The sequence below is a fragment of the Phoxinus phoxinus genome, assembly GCF_949152265.1.
Source record: "Phoxinus phoxinus genome assembly, chromosome: 16".
NCBI lineage: Eukaryota > Metazoa > Chordata > Actinopteri > Cypriniformes > Leuciscidae > Phoxinus > Phoxinus phoxinus.
The window spans coordinates 2,434,955-2,457,968 of record NC_136891.1 but is presented as its reverse complement, the minus strand read 5'-3'; the positions used below and the strand labels follow the sequence as shown (position 1 = coordinate 2,457,968).

Here is a 23,014-nt window from a genome sequence, read left to right as displayed (position 1 = left end):
TCAAACACCAGCTTTGCGCAAAACCACTAATGACCCTGGAAGCGGGTCGCCGAAAACGCGTCCACTTTTATTGCATGTTCCAGGACAGATCGTCAACGGATTGGACGTTTGACATGAAACAAGATAATCACACATTCTGGTCAACAGGCCATTCGAGTAAAATGGAGTTGAGTTTAAGGGCCGGCCGTTCCAGCAGTTTCTTGGAAGTGTAGTAAATTTCTACTAAGTCTCAATCTCTCTCTCTCTCTTTTGCTCCCCAGTGATCCATAATTTGACAGTGAATTTGGTCCTGGAGTTGAGTGGCCTCATATGCCTCTTCAGAGATCTGATCATTCTCGTGACGTGATGCTGGACACTCATATGTCAGGTACGACTTTTACCCCAATAACAGGCTCAATTCATCACTTCAGAGGCCGAACGTGAGAAAAGGTGTGGTAAAAAAATACACCTCTGTGCCAGTTTTCTTGATTTTAGTAAAGGGGTTTCACAGAAAACACAACTACAATTCATACTCGTCTCGTCCAATCAGCGATAAGTTTTCCATTCTCCAAATATTCTTACCTTTTTCCGTTTTGTATGAATTGTCGTTGTGTTTTCTGTAATTTGTTGTTTTGTTTTTGGATTTGTTATTTTGTTTTTATAATTGTTTTGGCCCTCTCAGCCACCGTAGTTGTCACTGTATTTTTGATCAAATAAACACAGCCTCGGTGAGCAGAAGAGACTTCTTTCAAAAACATATAAAACTCCAAAATAAGACTCCAAACTTATTGTTTTTTAATCTTTTTTGAAATGTTTTGTTTTGTTTTTTATGGTTTTAGGTGAATTAATATAATATAGTTCACACCTGTATAGAGCTTATTAGCAGTTAGGCTACATCTAATCTATGTCTAATATATACATAAAATATGTCTACCTCACCTTTTTTTTATCTCAGTCATATATAAACTTGCTGCTATTTAATGTTATAATCTTTTTACTGAATTTTTTTAATTCATTACATATCTTTTATATATTTCATTTTATTCATTACATATTTCACGAAAACTGCCATCACTTCCAGCAATGTGAAATATATATTAGGGCTGTTGATTTAAAGCCCTGGGGGGTTATAATGCCCTTTTCATAAGATGTAAAATAAGTCTCTGATGTCCCCAGAGTGTGTGTGTGAAGTTTTAGCTCAAAATACCCCACAGATATTTTTATATATCATGTTAAAATTGTAATTTTTTGAGGGTGAGAAAAAATGGCTCGTTTTTGTGTCTGTCCCTTTAAATGCAAATGAGCTGCTGCTCCCGGCACAGGGGGCGGAGCTTCAAGAGCTCATGACCTTTTACCTCTCACACACATGCACTGGAAATATAGTAGTATATTAGTACTCGTATACATTTTTAATAGTTTACCCAAAAATTAAGATTCTGTTTATTTACATTTTCTCAGCCTCATGTTGTTTAAACCTGTATGACTTTCTTTATTTTGTGGAATATTAAAGAAGATATTTTGAAGAATGTTTGTAACCAAACTGTTTTGGTCTATAAATATATCTCAAAACCAATTCAGATGCAGCTTCTGAAAATAAATAATGGCCCTTGTAGCCTAAAAAGTTTGTGTAATAAAATTCTATGTTAAATAAAATAAAACACTTTCTTTCTAAAGATGCTTTTTGTAACGTTTATTTGATGCTTTTCTCATTTAACACAATAATGACTTTAAATTATATTTTCGGGGTAATTTCTCAGCCAAATTTGATGTGCGATTAATTAGATTAAGTAATCTGCGCATCATGTTATTAATTAGATCAAATTAAAATTAGATGCAAAAAGTTATTTATAACAAACAATGACTGAAATTTCCCAGAAAAAATCATTTGTAATAAATAATGACTAAAATTTCCCCACACAAAAATAATATACTTCAGAAGACGTAGAATATAGTGCACAATTCATATGTTTTTTATGATGTTTTTGGTCATTCTAAACCATTTTAGTTCACTGAAAAAGAGCATTAATTAATGATCACAACTATTATTTTTTTGAGCCAAGTTTGAATTAACCAAGATAAACCCATTTACAGAATTTACGACACATATGATACGTGAAAACACAAAGTTATGATATTAAACCTCAAAATATTTTTTCCCAGTGAGATGTTCTTCATTCACCGTGCAACTCATAAAATTAAAAAGAAGGGAAAATCCTCTTCATCGTGTCAGACGAATCTTTCACCGCCGGCGGATACTGACACACACATATTCTGTTTCCACAAATGTCATTGGTTGGAATTTAAAAGCAACATGTTTGGTTTTCAATTCCATGCTGGTTTGCAAAGCCGAATCAATCTTTCATTTTCAGGATTGAACTGACATGGCCAGACGGAGGTTTTGCTCTCCCTTAAAGGGATATTCACCCAAAAAAGTAAATTCTGTCATCATGTACACACACTCACGTCTCCCCAAACCTACATGACTTTCGTTCTTCAGTAGAACACAAAAGAAAATCTCATCAGATCTCATTCATGGTCATGCATATTCAAAACTGCGAAATGTGAAGATATCAGTTTTGATGTTGATGTCACGTGACTAAATATATACGCTAAATTTCATGACAATATATATCATGATACACAAATTCAATTTAAAACTAGAGGAGGATTATCAGTGAACAAAAACGTACATTTCGGTTTTATATGCAGTGTTGGGGAAATGCATTACAAGTAACTTGAGTTATGTAATCAGATTACTTTTTCAAGTAATAACGCATTACTTTTAAAATTTACAACAAAATATCTGAGTTACATTTTCAAATAAGTAATGCAAGTTACTTTGTTTTTCCATTTATTGACTGACAGCTCTCCTGTCCTCATGTTGAGACAAATCAAAGTGCAGAGGCTCGCGCGTGTGTGAGTGAGTGTGTGTGTGAGTGTGTGTGTGTGAGTGTGTGAACATGATGTTTATTGTAGTTCTAGACTAAATGTTTGCATTTAAAGGAGCATTTACTTATCTCACTTGCACAAAAAAAAAAAAAATTCCTCAAAATGAATAAAATCAGTGAAATGCAGAATCAGAATACTATGCAAACCTCCAATAACTAAATATGTTAAATAAAACATATTTTTTTTTGCATTTAATCTCACTTTATTGACCAATGTACTTGCTTCTGACCTTCGATGATTCAGTTAAATAAGTAAAAAGGACTATAGATGGATAGAAAAGTTTGCTTGTTTGCTTTCCTCTACTGTACACATGTCCTTCAGCCGGAGGATTATTATTTCACTTCTGGTGTGAAAGGGTCTTTATAGAACTTGTGTTATAAAAAAACAAGCCCAGTCTAGGTGGGAAAAAAAAGTAACGTAAAAGTAATGTAACGCATTACTTTTCTAAAAAAGTAACTAAATAATGCAATTAGTTACTTTTTAAGGGAGTAACGCAATATTGTAACGCATTACTTTTGAAAGTAACTTTCCCCAACACTGTTTATATGTTATCGTACAACTTTAGCACGCATTATGGCACTTTTATGATGGCCTTTTTGGAGCTTAATGATACAAAAGAGAATCATATTGGTTTGAATAATGAGTAAATATTAGGGGTGTAACGATACACGTATTCGTATTGAACCGATTACAAACCGACCATTACAAACCGAACGGTTCATTGGACCATTTTTGCTTCCGAACAAAATGTAGTTTTTTTAAATGTAGGCGCCGCTGCAATCGCGCTCATAGACGCTGGCGTGACCACAACATTGCCCAACATCAAATGGCAAATGCAATGAAAGCGGAACGAAACTGCGCTACTCGTTATTTTGGACCATTTATCAGTTTGGACCAATGCAGCGCGAGCTGATCTTGATCACTGTTACTACACAGCGCTAAGAGATCCAGTAAAGCAAGCATTTGAATTCGCCACTGAAGTAATAACATCGCTGCGAGATCTAGTGAGAAGCATTCACATTTCTCCGTTATTAACGGATCAAACAGCGCTGACGTGGAAACCAGGAAGAAACATTGTAGGCCTAACGTACTTTCAAGTAACGTTACATCGATTTTATTTCGACATTATGAATGAAATTGCTGAAATAAAATAAACCTTTGTTTATAACTACTATATATTACATAAAAAATTAGTATAAGGAGCTGTTTTTGCTTTATATGTCAAGTATAGCTCCATCATTGCTCAAAGTAAAAAATTAACATACTTTATGATGTTAGTTTTAATAAGAAAAATTGAATCAAGGACATTTTCATTTTCTTTTTTTTTCTGTATCGAAAACGAACCGAACCGTGAATTTTGTGAACCTTTACACCCCTAGTAAATATGTTTCCATCCATAGTTGCGAATAAACTTTTGGAATATCGCATAAAACATTTGCGAATAAACCGCCATTTCCAACCCATTTCTTCAAGAGAACAAAATCGACACTTTCTGGGAAAGTGGCACAAAGCATCAATAATAAACTAACAAAAAGTTGCAATCGTACACGATCACGAACGTACACGTTCAAATCATTTTGATCTCACACTCAGGCGTTTCAGAATGAAAAAAACAATGTTTTAGAAGATAGCGTGCAATGATATTGATCAGCTGGTTTGTCCAGTTATCCAATCACAAAGTCACTTTTTTCAAAGAATTAAAAAAATTTTTTGCACATCCAGGAATTTATTTGGTAGTTTATGTGCAGAATTCTTTTATTCAATAAGAAAACATGCCCCATTTGAGTTTTTATTTACATTAAACACTGTCTTTATTGATTTTAGAAACATTAACATAAAAAAGGAGGGGGAAATAGTCATTTTTATTTATTAATGCACATTTGAATGTTTTCATTCAGCATTTTTTTTTTTTACGTGTTCTAAAATTCGCATAAAAATACGCGGCGATGGAAACCTATAGCTGATGATGACAGACTTGCTTTTTTCGGTTCTTTAAACACATTAGGGTTGACATGGCGTCGACTGCAGGAAAACTGCTTTCAGCGTGGCCTCACACGCTACAAACAGATGGGAAACAATAGTGGGGGGGGGGGGGAGAAAAAAGATGAGGATTAATTAGCACGTTTGTCAGTTTGCAGGAAACACAGTATCGGTTTCGTGCCCTCCGCAGTTGCCCAGCACCTGTTGAACATGATGATTAGGGCGATGTATGGGCGGCTCGTAGAGTGGGTAAATGAGTGTGTGTTGGTGAGGAACAGGAGGGGCTTTTGTCATATTTATATCAACAATGTCGGACAAAACACTCTAATTATCCCCTTCTGGCCCGGCTCGTCTTACGGCTCCCAGTCCATTTGCTGTCCTGTCCCAGAGCCAGACTCCACAGTCCTTAAGCACATCCTAATGACAGCTCTCTTTCAGTCCACAGGCTTTATAATTGCACAGGCTAACTTACAGACATTATGTGGCATTAGTCCAGAGAGCTCATAAAGGGGGGTCACAGGCCGATCACAATGCATGTGGCCTCAATAAATCTCCTAAGTGACAACAGCGAGAGGTCATATTGCTCAGGGGGCGAGAGGTGGACGAGATCAACTCGCCCGAAAGAGCAGATTCACATTTCTGAAATGTGGATAGATAATCGTATTGAGTTGTATTGCAAAAACTACAAAGCACCCTTCCCATTGGCTGTACTGACAATAAATCCAAAATAAATGCAAAGAAACAGTTTGTAATATTAACTTATCCTATTCATTCATGAAAAAAAAAACTGTCAGGACAGATCATAAAACCAAGTGCTTAGAACTATTGTATACAGGGATGCACGATATATCGGTATCGGCCGACATATGTTCATTTGTAACGTTATCGGTATCGGCCTGATAAGAAAATGTGGCCGATATATTAAAGCCGATAAATAATAAATTATTTCTTTCAGATTAAAGACTTCAGATGTGACTGTTCAACATGATGGTTTTGAATTGCTTGAAATATGATTGAAATCACTTCAAAAAGTAAAAATAGAGTTCAGTGCAACATCTGCAGCGCAAATCTGTCATATCGGCTACATCAAATTAAATTGAGAATATTATAATTGTGTGTTTGGGACATGGCTTTTAATGGTGAGACTTTAGTTTTTATAATCAGGCTCTTAAAAATTATATAAAATTTGTGATTTAGATGTATCGCCCAATATATCGGTTATCGGCTTTCAAATTTGAAACAATTATCGGTTATCGGTATCGACCAAAATTTCATATCAGTGCATCCCTAATTTTATATTTTAAAATCTTTAAATTTATATGTAAAAAGTCACTGATTTGAAAAGTTAGTGCTAAAATTACATAGAAAAAGTGTCAGCTCTATTATTTCGCATTTACACTCAGATCACATTGTTCCGTCCATTGTTATGTTTATCACTGTCAGTTGGATTCAGTCACGGCTGTCAATCCAGAATCTTTGCAATGTGTGATTAGCAGCATGTAAGATTTATATAATCGGCTACGCAGAGAAAGCGAGCAGAGATCAATGCCATTATAATCACTGAAGCTGTCAATGACGTACACTGAAAACTCACGTTATAATCACTGAAGCTGTCTACTCTGCAATGAAGCTCTTATTGACATCGTGTTTACACTTTGTTGGTTATAATGAAAGGATTCGTGAGCGTGCACAAATTAAAAGCCCTGCCATTTTGTGCGGATTCTGACCAACTTACGCGCATCTGATTGGCCATTGCATTCACACGCTCAACAGGTATGCCTGTGATTGGCTACATTGCTCAGCGCTGCAAAAACACGTTGTAAATAGAAACCTTTGATAAATTAATGAATGAATGAATTAATTAATTTTTATAGCAACGGGTCCTTTACTGCAGAACGGCTGTATTAAACGATCGAAAAAAAATTTAATACTTAATTTTAGCAGTCGGCAAAATATGTTCAATGCAGAAAAAAATGTATTAACGGATATTTCACTCAGGATGAGTTTGTTTATTCAATATTTTTTATTCATGTGCAGGAAGTGAAAGTGATGTATTGTGACGAAATAATAGGAAATCCGAATGCAAGTGGTCAAAGGAGATGCATTTAAAATGCACGATAAATACCTGATAAAAACGTTTTCTTTTTTTTTTTTACCAGATTAAAAAAGCAAAAATTGGCAGAATCATTTGTGATCAGATCACTGAAAACGCATCGTAATATGTCTGGAATTTGGGCGGAAATTTGCTAAATTGTCTTGACAATGGTGTGACAATGCAAAAAGCATAAGTAATCACCCCCTTCTTTTTATTTATGCACATTTTTATTTCTGTATTTAATATATTAAAATCTATACTGTTTTTTCTTTTGTTTTTGGAGTGAAATAATATGACCTGATATGAACTTTTTGCATTTCATTTTCTTTTATCTATAATAAAATTAAAATATGGAAATGTAAAATATATAGCCTATATATATATATTTTACAATTTTAATTGTGTAACCAGCAACTGTGTTCAGAATCCTTTCAGTTAAACAAATTGCGAATTGTTATTGATGACAAGTTTTGTTGATATCCAAATGATATCCTCAAAAACAAGTTCCTGATGAGCTACGGAAGTCTCTAATTGGCCGAGAGCAAACAAAAACAAACCGTCGCGCTTTTGCACCTGTGGATATCCGACCTGTCGAAGGAATTTCAAAACAAACAACACAAATCAACTTTGCCAAAGATTCAAAGCTAAACGCAGCACTGATTTCATTTCAACCTGTTCGTTCACTTGTAACCGTGCCCTTTCTATGCAGGATTGATAGACTTCTTTTTTTCTTAGGGGAATTATTAAGTTTGCCCACAAAACCAGTGCAAATAACTCAGCGCTGACCTGCCGGATGGCTTTGGAAGGGCAACCTCCCATAGGGAGGGCGTTCAGAGCTTAATTATAATGTCAGGAGACACTTTCAAAGTAGTCTGAGATGAGAGTCCACTCCAATGGGAAACCCGAGCCGATCGTCTTTCCCAGTTCAAGGCAAACTGTTGAATGGGATCAGACACAAGGAATCACAGTGAGTCAAAGGGGACCCATAAAGAACAGCACATGGGGGGTCGTCTTTAACAGTTTGCATGCACTAAAATTGTAATGGTACAAGAACATGAGCTATATTAATACATGTTCTCACAGTTTAGCCGAAGGAAAATAGAGCAGTTATGTTAATGACATTACGATCAAGATCAAGAGCAGGCTTGAGAGTGATTCACATCGACTTGCATTACTTAAAATTATTATTATTTTACATAATTAAAGATTTAGTTTATTAAAGAATTAAAGCAGAAATGTAATTGCACTACCATTCAAAAGTTGGGGTTTATATGTATGGGCTTACATACATCTGCATTTATATGATCAAAAATACAGTAACAATTTTGAAATATTTTTACAATTTAAAATTATTATTATTTTTTTTTTTACATAATTAAAGATTTTGTTTATTAAAGAATTGAAGAATTACACTACCATTCAAAAGTTGGGGTTTATATGTATATGGGGTTACATACATCTGCATTTATATGATCAAAAATACAGTAAACATTTTTGCAATATTTTTACAATTTAAATTATATATATATCTTTTTTTTAACTTAATTAAAGATTTGGTTTATTAAATAATTGAAGAATTACACTACCATTCAAAAGTTGGGATTTATATTTATATGGGGTTACATAAATCTGCATTCATATGATCAACAATACAGTAAAAAAAAAATATATATATATTTTGTTTTCTATGTGAATATGTGTTAAAATGTAATTTATTCATGTGAATTTTCAGCATCATTACTCCAGTCTTCAGTGTCACATGATCTGATGATTTGCTGCTCAAGAAACATTTATGATTATTATCAATTGTTGTGCTGCTTCAGATTTTTGTGATGCATTTTTTTCCAGGATTATTTGATGACTAAAATTCAAAAGAACAACATTTATGTTAATTATTCTGTAACAATGTAAAAGTTAAATTCAATTCAAATGCATCCTTGCTGAATAAGTATTAATTTCTTTCAAATGTCAGTCAATGTAAACAGGCAATGATAAATAATACATATTTTAATCAATTTTAATACGTTAAGTTAAAAAAATACAATATATATTTCTAATCTTTAAAATTAATAAATGTTTGAGTTGCAGTTTGTCTTTTTTATTTAAAAAATATTTGTGCTGGGTAAAGATTAATCGCATCCAAAATAAAGTTTGTGTTTATATAATATGATGTGTGTGTGTACTGTGTATAATTATTTTGTATATATAAATACACACACATGCATGTATGCATTTAAGAAATATTTGCATGTATATACTGTATATATATATAAATAACACATTGTTCTTAAATATATAGAAATGTTATATTTTTATATAACAGCAACTCAAAAATAATATTTTATGCTTGTTTATATTTAAGAAATAATGTAATATTTTTATATAACACCAACTCAAAAATGTTACATTTTATGCATGTATATATTTATACATAATTTATTGATATTTTATATATAAATAAAAAAATTTCTTAAATATATGCATGCATAAAATGTAACATTTTTGAGTTGCTTTTATATAGAAATATATTAAAAGTATATTTTTCCCATGCATATTTAAACATCATTTGTGTTTTTTCCTTGCCTTTGAGAAAAGTAATCGCTTGCATGTTTTGTGGCTCATTTCTCCAGCCTTGCACTGGTCGCATCTCGCTGAGGTCAAGTGGTTTTCGTGACGGCGGCCCTGAAGCGGCAGCTGGCGGGATAAGGTTACGATTTCACCTGTGCTACGCAGGAACTGGCGTGTCATTGAGGAGCGGGTAATTATTCAACACGTCAGACTGCAATGCCTGCAATGTTAATTACGCCTCGGCAGAGAGATTACGCCTGAGCACAGGCTCATTACGGTCACACATGTGCCGGGACAGTGAACTCCCGAACCAGTGTCCAGTTCGCCACCGGATGATGCTTCATCATTCCCACACCATGTTGTATTTTATGTCAGATGCGTAAGATTTTATGACGGAGCACGTAAAATAGATTAGATGTGTTCGCTTGTGACGGAAATAGATTGGTGTGGGTTTAGGGTTAGTGTGAGTTAAAGAAGTCTTCAGGTTCAACGTGAGGTTCATCGATAATGGCATAATGTCCACAACTAGTCACGATCATGAATTTTGTGCTGTTGCTTAATTGGCATGCAAATAAAAATAATGATATGATTTATTATGATTAATTATTTAATTATGTTAGACCTGAAAAACATAAAGCACTGGTTATTTTATTTGTTTCTTTGTTCTATTGTATTTACCTATTAGTGTAATTTTATTATTTTCTATGCAAATTCACTTTCTTATAAAATGACCCCAATCATTCTAGAATGATAGATTTTTTTCCAAATAGAGTTATTCAAGTCATCTGGTGAAATAGTTTTCATATCGCAATATATATCGCAGAAAAACTAAATATTGCAATGTCAGTTTTTTACAGTATCAGCCCAAGATTACACTAAGCTTAATTTCGGTTAACCGTACAACCCTAGATTAGAATAATTATAATATATCGCAAATATATGGCTACAAAAATTATAGATCAATTTATTGTGTTGTTAATTAAATATATGCAAGAAACATGTTGTTGCTTTGATTAATTTATTGGCTGAATGAGGCATTATGCATATATTTTATTAATTTGCAATGTTTGAGAGAGCCAAATGCATCGAGTTGCATTGAATTTTTCAGTTTTATTATAGTATGAATGATTCAAAAGATGCCGTAAACTGTAAAATATACAGTTTTATGCAGTGTGTGTCTATACAGGTGAACTGGAAAAATGAGAATATCATGCAAAAGTTCTTTTATTTCAGTAATTCAACTTAAAAGGTGAAACTAATATATTATATAGACTCATTACATGCAAAGTGAGATATTTCAAGCCTTTATTTGTTATAATTGTGATGATTATGGCTTACAGCTTATGAAAACCCCAAATTCAAAATTAGAATATTGTGAAAAGGCTTTCATAATCATCAAAATTATAACAAATAAAGGCTTGAAATATCTCACTTTGCATGTAATGAGTCTATATAATATATTAGTTTCACCTTTTAAGTTGAATTACTGAAATAAATGAACTTTTGCATGATATTAATTTTCCGAGTTCCGCGATTAGAGTTACGAACAGAGAAGTGCAGATGGTATCACGATGATGACGCCTCAATCCTCGGCTTCATCTTTACAGATCCACCTCACCAGTATTTTCAGTGCTGTGAAGGATATACGGCTGTCCTGACACATTGACATCATTCCTCAAACATCTGCTGCTTAAAAAACTGTGACGTTTGTGGAGAAGCGGCTTTTACTTTATCGCCGCGCGAGAGTTATGGCGCAGAGGCGCACCAATAAAACGGCGAGGCCACTTTATATAGAGTTCTGTGAAATCGCCCTGATAAAATTAAACACTTGCCATCTCTCTGACAGATGCGTTATACGCAGTTATGAATGAAACTGAAATGCATGTTCTGTTTTTTTGAATGATTCGAAGTGATTTGCAATCTTGCTTAAGACATCAAGCTGTCAGCTCATTCATCTCTCTGGTAAACGGGCTTTTGAAGCAGTAAAGATATGAACACTGGGGGGAAAACTTTATACAATTTCCACTGGAAATAGGAAGCCGGGTCCTTCTGGGAGACACTAAATTGAAACTAAGGCTGTTTCTGATGGACCACAGGATATGCCTGCAGATTTAGACATATCACAATGGCAAAACAGTCTGTTAGTGCCCATTCATATAAACTGAATGGCTTGTAATGTTCTCGGCCCTCGGAGGATTCCTGCAAGGTTGAGCAGCGACAGCAGGAAGAGCTGAATGGTTTTGACATAACTTTATTTTAGTGCTCTACAGGTTTTCTCTCCTCCCTACGGTTTAATGGTGTATTATTCCTCCGGGGTCCCGAAAGGAAGCGGACAAAGCTTTGCTGCTCGATGTCATTTCAAGATGAACGGGAATTTAAGGCCTTTTCACACTTTTGATTTTTTTTTTTTAAATTTTTTGCATTTGTTAAGGTCCTTGCACACTGAGTCCGACATGTTCATATGCGTTTTTTCGTATTCGTGATTCGGTGGCTCTGAATTGTAAAAAAAAAAAAATCAAAAAATCAAAAAGGTTGTGTCCTAAAGTTAAGGTGTTTTGGGTGCAAGTATGTGAGAGTATATCACAGATTCATGGAAATAATTTTCCAATGGATCCAGAGGTGTGTTTATTAGGCAGAAGCTGTTACTGAAATGTTAATAATAGATAAAAAATGTATTGCTTTGAAATGGAAAGCAGACACTGATGTGCCGATTGGATTGTGTTTGTCGGAGATTTGCAGCTGTGTCCTTTAGTGAAGATCACATATTCAATGAGAAGCAGGGGTGAATTATTTGATAAAATCTGGAAACCCTTTTTGAATTGTATAAATATAGCACCACATGACTTGATTGATTGAGTTCATTTTCTAACTGTCTTCCATTGTATCTCCCTTTATCTTTTTTTTTTCTTTTCTTTTTTGTTGTTGTTGTGTTGTTGTGTTGTTGTTGCCTCCTTTATGTCTTGTTTGATGTTTGTTATTGTATTTAAAAAAAGCAACATCATTTTATTTTTATTTTTTATGTTTGCTACAGATGCGACAAACGGCGGAAATCGAACCCGATCCGATTTTTTCAGTCCAAAATTTTCGTATGCATTTTTTCGTATTCGTGATTCGGTGGCACTGAATTGTAAAAAAAAACAAAAAACATCCAAGATGTTTGCTACGGATGCGAAGAACTCCGAAAATCGAATTTTTTTATGACGGATGAAAGTTTCGGAGGCAGTGTGTAAACGTGATTGCCTTAACGTGAGGTTGCATTTATTTTTTAACGTGTGAAAATTTCGGACACGAATTTCGGACTCAGTGTGCAAGGGCCTTTAGTCTCAATAAACTCCTTATTACTGTTTATTGATAGTATAAGATGGTTGCTGTAGTGGTTATGTTATTAGGTATGGGATTAAGGGATGTAGAATATGGTAATGCAGAATAAGGCATTAATGTGAGCTTTAAAAGTACAAACTGATTCACTGGTGTTGCAGAGGACATGTGTGTTATGATACTCTATATGCTCAGTTTTTTTATTTTGTGGAGAAGTTGCTAAAAAAAAATCAGGCCAGATTTAAAGTTATTTAAATTGTCGGCATGTTTAAATCTGTCTGAATTGCTTTAATGTCGCAAACATTTAAAGGAATCTTTTGATTCTGTTCAACTGGGCCGTGTGTGTTTGCGATGCATTGCCATCTGCGTTTGTGTACTTGTGTACAGTGTGTGTTTCTTCACTCACGCAGATGTAATGAGCTGAGCTGATGTTCTCGCCAGCCCAGTTTGACAATTTCCTTTTATTTTATTGCCGAGGTCAGCTTTTAAAAGTAAAGGGGACGCAGCGGCCCAAACGGCTCCGTATCGGCTTCATGTGTTTTCATGATCTGACAGAAACTGTCTCATGTGTGTCCCTGGATCCCAAAACCAGTCACATGACGCACGGGTATATCTGTGGCAATAGCCAACTTTACATTGTATGGGTCAAAATTATCCATTTTTCTTTTATGCCAAAAATCATGAGGATATTAAGATCATGTTCCATGAAGATATTTAGTAAATTTCCTACCGTAAATATATAAAACATGTATTTTTGTGAGTGAATGCAGCACAATCGTGAACATAAATGCACAACTTTAAAGGAGATTTTCTCAATGTTTAGATTTTTTTGCTAATATTTTATGATTTTTTAGTTGTATCTCGACCAAATATTGTCCTATCCTATCCAAACCACACATCAATGGAAAGCTTATTTATTCATCTTTTATATGATATATAACTCACAATTTAAAAAAATTGACCCATGTGACTGGTTTTGTGGCCCAGGGTCACATATATACAGTCGATCTGTGGCGTTATTTTCTGTGTATGTGTGTGTGTGTGTGTGTGTGTGTTTGCTCTACAGGCTCTTTTCTCGAGTGTGTCATCGCATGATGCATTTGGATGAAACTCGACCTGTCCATGCGGTCATGTGTTAAATGAGTATCAGAGATTATTAGCAGGCCTGTGGTGTGATGTGATACTCCGTCTGAAACTATTTTAAACAGCTTTTTTTAAATCATCACACATGCAGCTTTTATTATGAGCTCATATTAATTGAGAGACTGCATGGAATATTTTAAAAATTTATATTTATCACACCACAGGACCGTTAAAATGAACTAGGGAGGGAAAAAAAGGTACAAATTTTCACATTAATTGCATGAGTGAATCATCCGACGTCATACAACGCTGATCTGGGATCTGGCACTTGTTTTTGCTCTTTTTAATTGGAAAGATTTTCTTTTGTGCCAGTTTCAGAAATGTTCAGTATGGGTGCAGATTTATTGGGCTATAAATGATACGGTGTGTTGTGTAGCGTGTGTGTGATTGTGAGAAGTGACGTATGGCACCTTTCTGTTTGATAATGATTCTTAATGAGGTTACTAGATATTTTATTAAAGTCATTAAGCTGCCTTCAAGTCCTTCTGGAAAAGTATTTAAAATAAAATTATTGATTAAATTAAATTAAATTAAATTGATTGTGAGTTACATTTTAAATCTTAAATTTTTTTAATAAATTTTTTTTGTTAAGGTTTATTTTTTAATTTCAAGTTACACAAATGTTTTTTTATGGTTATGGTTTTAGTTCATTATAATAACCCTGATCTCCTCCACAGAGAATGCTGGGAAATGTAGTTTTGTCTCACAAGCTTGTCGGCTCATAAACGGATTAAATGAGTTGTATTTTCTGGCTTTATAGCTATTATTCATAAAATAATTACAGAAATTATTAAATTATTTATGCATAAAATAAGCTGTAAAGTCAATTCCCTGTTAGAAATGACTACTTTTTTATTTTTTCTGAATGAATTCTGAGTGGTCTAAAACATTGCATTTGCATGTGTGCATTTGGCAAATTTTTTTATTCAAATTGACTTTGCATTCAGTGTATATATTTATCAAATCTGTCATGCAAGAAATTTCAGTCTTGTCTTAGTATCATATCAATTATCATATCTTACTGTATATCAATTCATGCATTCTGCAGAACTATTTGTAACTTTGCATGTTTACTTAAGATGAACTAACAATGAGAAACACTTAAGCATTAATGCATCTTAATTATTGTTAATTTCAACATTTATTAACACATTATTAAAATCCAAAGTATAAGTCCTTGAACTAATAATGAACAGTTAGGTAGCGCTACGTTCACAAAGATAAATAAATACTGTATCAAATGTCCTGTTCGTAAACCCGAATAAGTTGGCAGAACTCAAAACATTTAAGGCAATCGATTACCTCCAATTTTTTAAGTTCTAAAATTCAAAGTTTAAGTAAGCAGAACTAGCAGATTTTTATTTTGTATTTAAACATTTCAACTTAAGAACAATTAAAATGTATGAGTATACTAATTCATATACAATTAACTTAAAACTTTCATGTAATCTCAATGTGAACACTTTTATTAGTATAAATTTAGTTAGCTTTAACAAGCTAATCCGCTAACATACTAATTTGCTAACATATTAGCAATAGTATGTTATACAGAAGCACTTGCTGTATGAGTGCAACAATATAAAGGTTTATTTGCTCTCAAATCAAGCGCATGCTCCACTCGTCACCATAACTATCCTAAAACAAACATTAGCAGAAATTCTTCTAAATTAGCGTAACAAAACATTAATCACTACTAAATCTCCCACTTAACATTAATCTTGCACACACAAAAAACATTGTATTACACTTAATTTTAGCATTTACTCTCCCTTTCGAGTGCCATCGGCAAAGCATGCTGGGAAATAGACATCCCAGCCGTTTCAGTGAAACTTAAGTTCGTCTAAATTAAAAGAAATAAGTTCATAAAACTCAAAACAATGAAACGGTTCAGTTTACTTAAAATATATTAGTTCTGTGAACTTGAAAGAAAAAGAAAGTGCTAAATACTCATAAAAGTTAATTTGACTGAACTAATTAAGTTTGTCCAACTCAAACCAATTCAGTATTTTGAGCGTTAGGGTTTACAGTGTGCCAGTTAAAGCATTAATGTTAACGTGGACCTCACTGTGAAGTGTTAGCAACGATCTCTGCAAGTGTAACTCTTGATATTGCAGGTTTCGAACTATGCGCACTTTTCCTCGCTGGTATTTCACGTTTGTGTTGGACGACCCTCAGCGCATCTGCACATAAATAACAAGCACTTATCAGTTCTCCCGTGAGAGCGTTCATGATAATCTGCCAAATTACCTCTTAACTGTCATGAAACGTTAATGCGTTTAACAACATTTCCTCTGCAGATTGTGGGGCTGATTGATGTGAACGCCGCAGCCGGACTGCGGATGTTTTCTGTTGCGTTTCCTCCGTGACCTCGCAGACTCGCTGTTAGGTGGCTTGAGAGGTTTCCATCGGGGACGCGTACGGGTCTCCGAACGCCCTTAAATTCGGGATCTGATGTTCTGCGCGCACAGCTTGAGGATCTGAATGGACAAAGCTATGAAAACACCCTTGATTTTCTTCCTTGTGTCAGGAGGAAAAGAGGGAAAAACAGAGGAATACAAACTAATTTATCACTGGGCTTTTACAGCCCCTTCATGGCCCATATTTTGCACGGGTTACGGTTCCCAGACCTCCTTTGTCCCATATTATCAGATTCACAACACACTGAGCTCTGTGTTTCAATAACTTTATAACGTGTGACTCCATGCCGTTCGCTCACTCTTTGAACGCGGGCCCGTGAAATGAGTAACTTCTTTTATAATATTACATCGAGTAATGGAACACAGTAAAAGAGATTTACTTTCATAATTCCTGTTCCCGGTCTTATTATTGCGAATGATTCATCTGTGCACAACGGTATGGAGACAAATATTGTCCGTAAATAATCTTTCAGGAAACCTGTTGCTCTGAAACTACTTCACACATCATTGGTTATGCTAATCAGACATCAATGTTAATTAACCAAGTCACAAATTAGGCATTACTGTAGCAAACTCACACTCTTGCTTGAGATGTCGCCCACTTTTCATCTAATTCAGGGTTTCCTAAACTTTCTTGTCAGACAAACCATTTCAACCTAAAATAAAAGTCCCCCCTGAGAGTTTAAGTTTATATTTTAATAATTATTTTAACAATTTACCAACTCACTGACATATTCAAGGTTCTCTGATGTTGGTCACATGACATGCAGGTAAACAAACAAAATTGTTCAGCTTTATATATATATATATATATATATATATATATATATATATATATATATATATATATATATATATATATATATCTACAGGTGAAACTGGAAAAATTAGAATATGCTGCAAAAGTTCATTTATTTCAGTAATTCAACTTAAAAGGTGAAACTAATATATTATATAGACTCATTACATGCAAAGTGAGATATTTCAAGCCTTTATTTGTTATAATTGTGATGATTATGGCTTACAGATTATGAAAACCCCAAATTCAAAATTAGAATATTGTGAAAAGGCTTTCATAATCATCAAAATTATAACAAATAAAGGCTTGAAATATCTCACTTTGCATGTAATGAGTCTTTATAATATATTTATTATATAATGTTTATAATCCTGTTAGACAGTATGGGTTTATGTGAGGATTGTTTGAAGTTCACTTAAATTAAAAGTTGTTATATTTTTTTTAAGCCAATAAATGTAAAAAAAATATAGCTTTCAATACACTGTATGTTAAATGGATATTACCGGTATTAATGTTATATATTAATGATAATTTTCATGAGACGTCCTTAGCTGTATTAGTATCAGTGATAGTGACCTTCAGTCATAAAATATATTGTATTTATGTGTATACATATATATATGTGTGTGTGTGTGTGTGTGTCCCTGGATCACAAACCCAGTCTGGAGCCGCACGGGTATATCTGTGGCAATAGCAACTATACATTGTATGGGTCAAAATTATCCATTTTTCTTTTATGCCAAAAATCATGAGGATATTAAGATCATGTTCCATGAAGATATTCAGTAAATGTCCTACCGTAAATATATAAAACATGTATTTCTGTGAGTGAATGCAGCACAATCGTGAACATAAATGCACAACTTTAAAGGAGATTTTCTCAATGTTTCGATTTTTTTGCTCCTCAGATTCCAGATTTTCAATAGTTGTGTCTCGACCAAATATTGTCCGATCCTAACAAACCACACATCAATGGAAAGCTTATTTATTCAGCTTTCATATGATATATAAATCTCACTTGAAAAAAAAAATTGACCCAAAACTGTACTAGCTGCTGTACTTAATTGCTATTTTTGCTAAATATTTATGTCTGATAAATACCTTAACCAAGTTTAGAGTTTTGTACTTACACCATATTTTAAAAATATCAAATATTTTCCTCATATTTTGATAGTTTAATTAAACTTGTAGGGTCATAAAAGACAAGTATCCCACGCTGGATAACAATTTATAGCATACAAATATATATAAAACATAATCTTAAAGTATAAATCTAAAGAATGCTAGTAGATTTGAAAGGCATGGGATGAATTTGTCTCTACTTTACCCGTGTCTAGATACTAACTATTGCATCTCGTCCATATGGGAAGGCAATCGTGGAAGTGCTGCTTCAGTGGATTCCTGGAGAACCTCCTGTTACCGTCACTGAACTTCCTACAGAAAGATTTACTGCTCAGGTTCGGCTATTCCCAGCATCCCTTTTGTAGAATTATTTACTGTGTAAATGGTTTTAGGGATTGTAGGGGGGTGTCTACGTTCATACGCACTGCAGACATCACGACCCGTTTTGTTTCCAAGCGCATCTTAACGGAGGATTTATTTCGAGATGGAATAAAACACTGAATTCTCTCAATATCATCGGTGGAAATAAACGCCCTCGCGCTGGGTTTCGTGCTCGGATAATAATTCATAACGGCCCGAACACTGCTTGCATTTATTACCGTTTCCACAATGATGCTTCTCGCTGGCAGTATCCTGCCATAAATATTATTACTATTAAATGTTTCTAACGGGAGATGACAAATATTTGAACGGAGTTGCTTGTCTTTGGCCGGAGAGAGCCACAGGAAAATCCCTGGAAAAACGAGCGCCAATCCCATTCATCTCAATTACGCCCGAGAACAATCTAGTTTGTTGGACATGCAGCGAGCTTCAGGGCAATTGCAACTTTTATGAGCGCAATAAAGTTGTCGTTCCTTACTGACCGTTGTGAGGATGTGTTTAAGTGCTCGTCTTGTAACGAGGGCATATTGAGGGGCGTTTTGCTGTAAAAGCGCCCGCGATTGGCCAAAATGACGAGAGATCAAGAGAACGATCTTTAACGGACATTTAAGTTCGCAACCCGTGTGGCCGGTTTGTATGGAAGTTTGTTTTCGCCACAGAATAAAACATTTTAAAAGATAATTGCGACTTTTTATCCCACAATTGCGACTTTATAACACACAGCGAGTTTATATCTCACAATTCTGACTTTATAACACACAATTGCAAGTTTATATTACGCAATTCTGACTTTATAACACACAATTGCAAGTTTATATTACGCAATTCTGACTTTATAACGCAATTGCAAGTTTACATCTCACAATTCTGACATTATAATACGCAATTGCGACTTTATATCACACAATTCTGACTTTATATCACACAATTGCGAGTTTATATCACGCAATTCTGAATTTATAACACACAATTCTGACTTTATATCACGCAATTCTGACATAATACACAATTGCGCGTTTATATTACGCAATTCTGACATTATAATATGCAATTGCGACTTTATATCACGCAATTCTGACTTTATAATACGCAATTGCGACTTTATATCACGCAATTCTGACATAATACACAATTGCGAGTTTATATTACGCAATTCTGACTTTATAACGCAATTGCGAGTTTATATCTCACAATTCTGACATTATAATACGCAATTGCGACTTTATATCACGCAATTCTGACTTTATAATATGCAATTGCGACTTTATATCACACAATTCTGACTTTATAATACGCAATTGCGACTTTATATCACGGAATTCTGACATAATACACAATTGCGAGTTTATATTACGCAATTCTGACTTTATAACGCAATTGCGAGTTTATATCTCACAATTCTGACTTTATAATACGCAATTGCGACTTTATATCACGCAATTCTGACTTTATAATACGCAATTACGACTTTATATCACGCAATTCTGACATAATACACAATTGCGAGTTTATATTACGCAATTCTGACTTTATAACGCAATTGCGACTTTATATCACGCAATTCTGACTTTATAATACGCAATTGCGACTTTATATCACGCAATTCTGACTTTATAATACGCAATTGCGACTTTATATCACGCAATTCTGACATAATACACAATTGCGAGTTTATATTACGCAATTCTGACATAATACACAATTGCGACTTTATATCACGCAATTCTGACTTTATAATACGCAATTACGACTTTATATCACGCAATTCTGACATAATACACAATTGCGAGTTTATATTACGCAATTCTGACTTTATAACGCAATTGCGACTTTATATCACGCAATTCTGACTTTATAATACGCAATTGCGACTTTATATCACGCAATTCTGACATAATACACAATTGCGAGTTTATATTACGCAATTCTGACTTTATAACGCAATTGCGAGTTTATACAGTATCTCACAATTCTAACTTTATAACTCGCAATTCTGATAAAAAGTCGCAATTACCTTTTTTTATTTTTCGTTCTGTGGCGGAAACAAGCTTCCACAGGGATGAGCATTAACGCTGGTTTTGCTGAATGGCTAACAGACGCTGTCCCATCAGTCCTGTCAACTCGACTGCAGGCGCCGGCCCAACAACTCAAAGCAATGGCCGTAATTTTCCTTCTTGCATCTTAAAAATCAACGGCCAAAAAGCTGGGAAAGTTTACCAGCTCGATGTTGTGGTTCACCCTGTTTCAATCCAGCCACAACGCAACACTGTAATAGAAAGACGCCCGTCGGTGGGAGTGAGAGCTGATTTATGTCTGTGTTTACTGATAACTCTCAGATGACGGCACTTACCGGTCACAGTTCGGCATTGGACATTCATTCCCAAATATGATTCCGATAGACAAGATGATGGGAATCCCTGAGGATGGGCTGTATTTATTGAGGTTACACATTGCAGTGGACCTCATCTGGAGTCGTGTGATTTGGGAAAACAGATGGTTCACGGTCACGGTGTGTTTAGACATTGAAACAGTTTGGTTTCATGGTGCTTTTTACGTCTGTTTTGCTTTTAGGATTATGTCTTATTCCTGCAGAATAGCTGCATCTTTTTTTTAAAGATTTTCTGTGCTTTTTTGGGGGGGGGGACAATTATTTTTACAATTGATTTTATTTTTATCATTTTTATTAAAAAAAAATATATATTTTATTATTTGAGTGCATTTTAGTACACTGTAAGCTTATAATTAGAATTATAAAAAAATTATTATAGTTCTAAAAATTATAATTTACATGTATAAAATGTTTGTGTGTGTGTGTGTGTGTCTGTGTGTGTGTGTGTGTGTGTGTGTGTGTGTGTGTGTGTGTGTGTGTGTGTGTGTGTGTGTGTGTGTGTGTGTGTGTGTGTGTGTGTGTGTGTGCGCGTGCGTGTATGTGTGTGAAAATGACATACAATTCCCAAGCAATAACATGTTACATATATATAATTATGAATGTATTTATATATATATATTTTTTTCATATTTATTTTAAACGTCAACAATAAAAATATAAAATAATAAAAAGTGTACGTATTTAAATGTGCAGAATATTGCATAAAAATCACAACCAATAACATTTATTTATGTATATATTTTTGTCATTTTAAATACAAATGATAATGTAATTTTTAATTATGTAAAATTTTATTTTATCTCTCTCTCTATATATATATATATATATATATATATTAAAAATGATGTGTATAAAATGTGTGTGTGTGTGTGTGTATATATATATATACACACATTTTTATACACATCATTTTTATGTGATTATGGTTATAAAATAGCCGTTTGTCAAGACTTTGAAAACTTTGAATAGATTTACATATATATATATATATATATATAATTATTATTATTTTTATTTATTTTTTATATATTGCAAAGGGTTTTCTACAGTAAATTAATATAATATTCATCCGCTTATATGTGCATGCCTACAAAACATTTTTTTTTTTTAAATGTATAGTACAAGATGAAGAATTTATATTGCTCCTATAATAAAAGGACTAACATTACTCTGGATGTCAGCAATCCTTAAAGTCCTGGAACGGCAGTGGACTCAGACTTTGACAAGGTCAAAAAAATTATTTCTGGTTTTAACTGGGAGCGGTTCTCAAATAATCTGCAGTTTTTTGTGCATTTACACTGGCAGAAACCCCACAGTCTCGTCCTGCACGTGTCCGGCGAAGTGACATGAATAAATGAACAGTGATTCTTAAATCTTAATAAGGTTTAGATTGTGGTTGGGATATTGTAGGATTATGTCGTGGGACGCCGGCTCTTGCACATGGCTTGAATGAAGAGTCCTTCGAGACCGCCGTATAGACACAGAAATCTTTTACAACAATTGACCAGTTCTCCACAACGCTCTACATCTGCTTAAATCGAGACTTGACCCGAGGGGTTTCAGTCCTATTACAACGAAACCTCTAAAGTTATTTTCATTATGGTGCTTGAAAGGGATATAGAATCAGTTTTACAGGTTTTTTTACAGCTCTGTTTTATAAAAAGAGTTTTAAAAAGTGCTTGTTTTATCTCATGAATTCCAGGGAAAGATCTCCACCTGGGTCAGACGACAGCGAACCACCGACCCCTCAGAAGTGACCGTTTATACAAGAGTTCAGGGTCGGGTTGCACCGGCTGTTCGTAAGTTTTTCTTAAATTGGGAACGTGAAATCTCAGAAAAAAAGGTACAAAAGCTGTCTCTGACAGTGTCACTCT

The 23,014-nt window shown here is 34.2% G+C and overlaps 1 protein-coding gene across 2 annotated transcripts; it reads left to right on the top strand.

The window, feature by feature from the left end:
* The first annotated feature begins 258 nt into the window (after positions 1 to 258).
* Positions 259 to 23,014, top strand: LOC307012661 (uncharacterized protein). 2 transcript variants are annotated; one of them, XM_079639569.1, is made up of 4 exons: positions 7,766 to 7,970; positions 9,634 to 9,761; positions 18,619 to 18,705; positions 22,843 to 23,014. In XM_079639569.1, the coding sequence occupies exons 1-4, from the start codon at positions 7,881 to 7,883 to the stop codon at positions 22,895 to 22,897; spliced, it is 360 nt and encodes a 119-aa protein (XP_079495695.1). In that variant the 5' UTR covers positions 7,766 to 7,880; the 3' UTR covers positions 22,898 to 23,014. The 2 variants fall into 2 exon arrangements, 1 of the variants encoding a protein (XP_079495695.1); XR_013800663.1 differs by lacking the exons at positions 7,766 to 7,970; positions 18,619 to 18,705; positions 22,843 to 23,014 and adding an exon at positions 259 to 367 and having other exon boundaries at positions 9,634 to 9,763.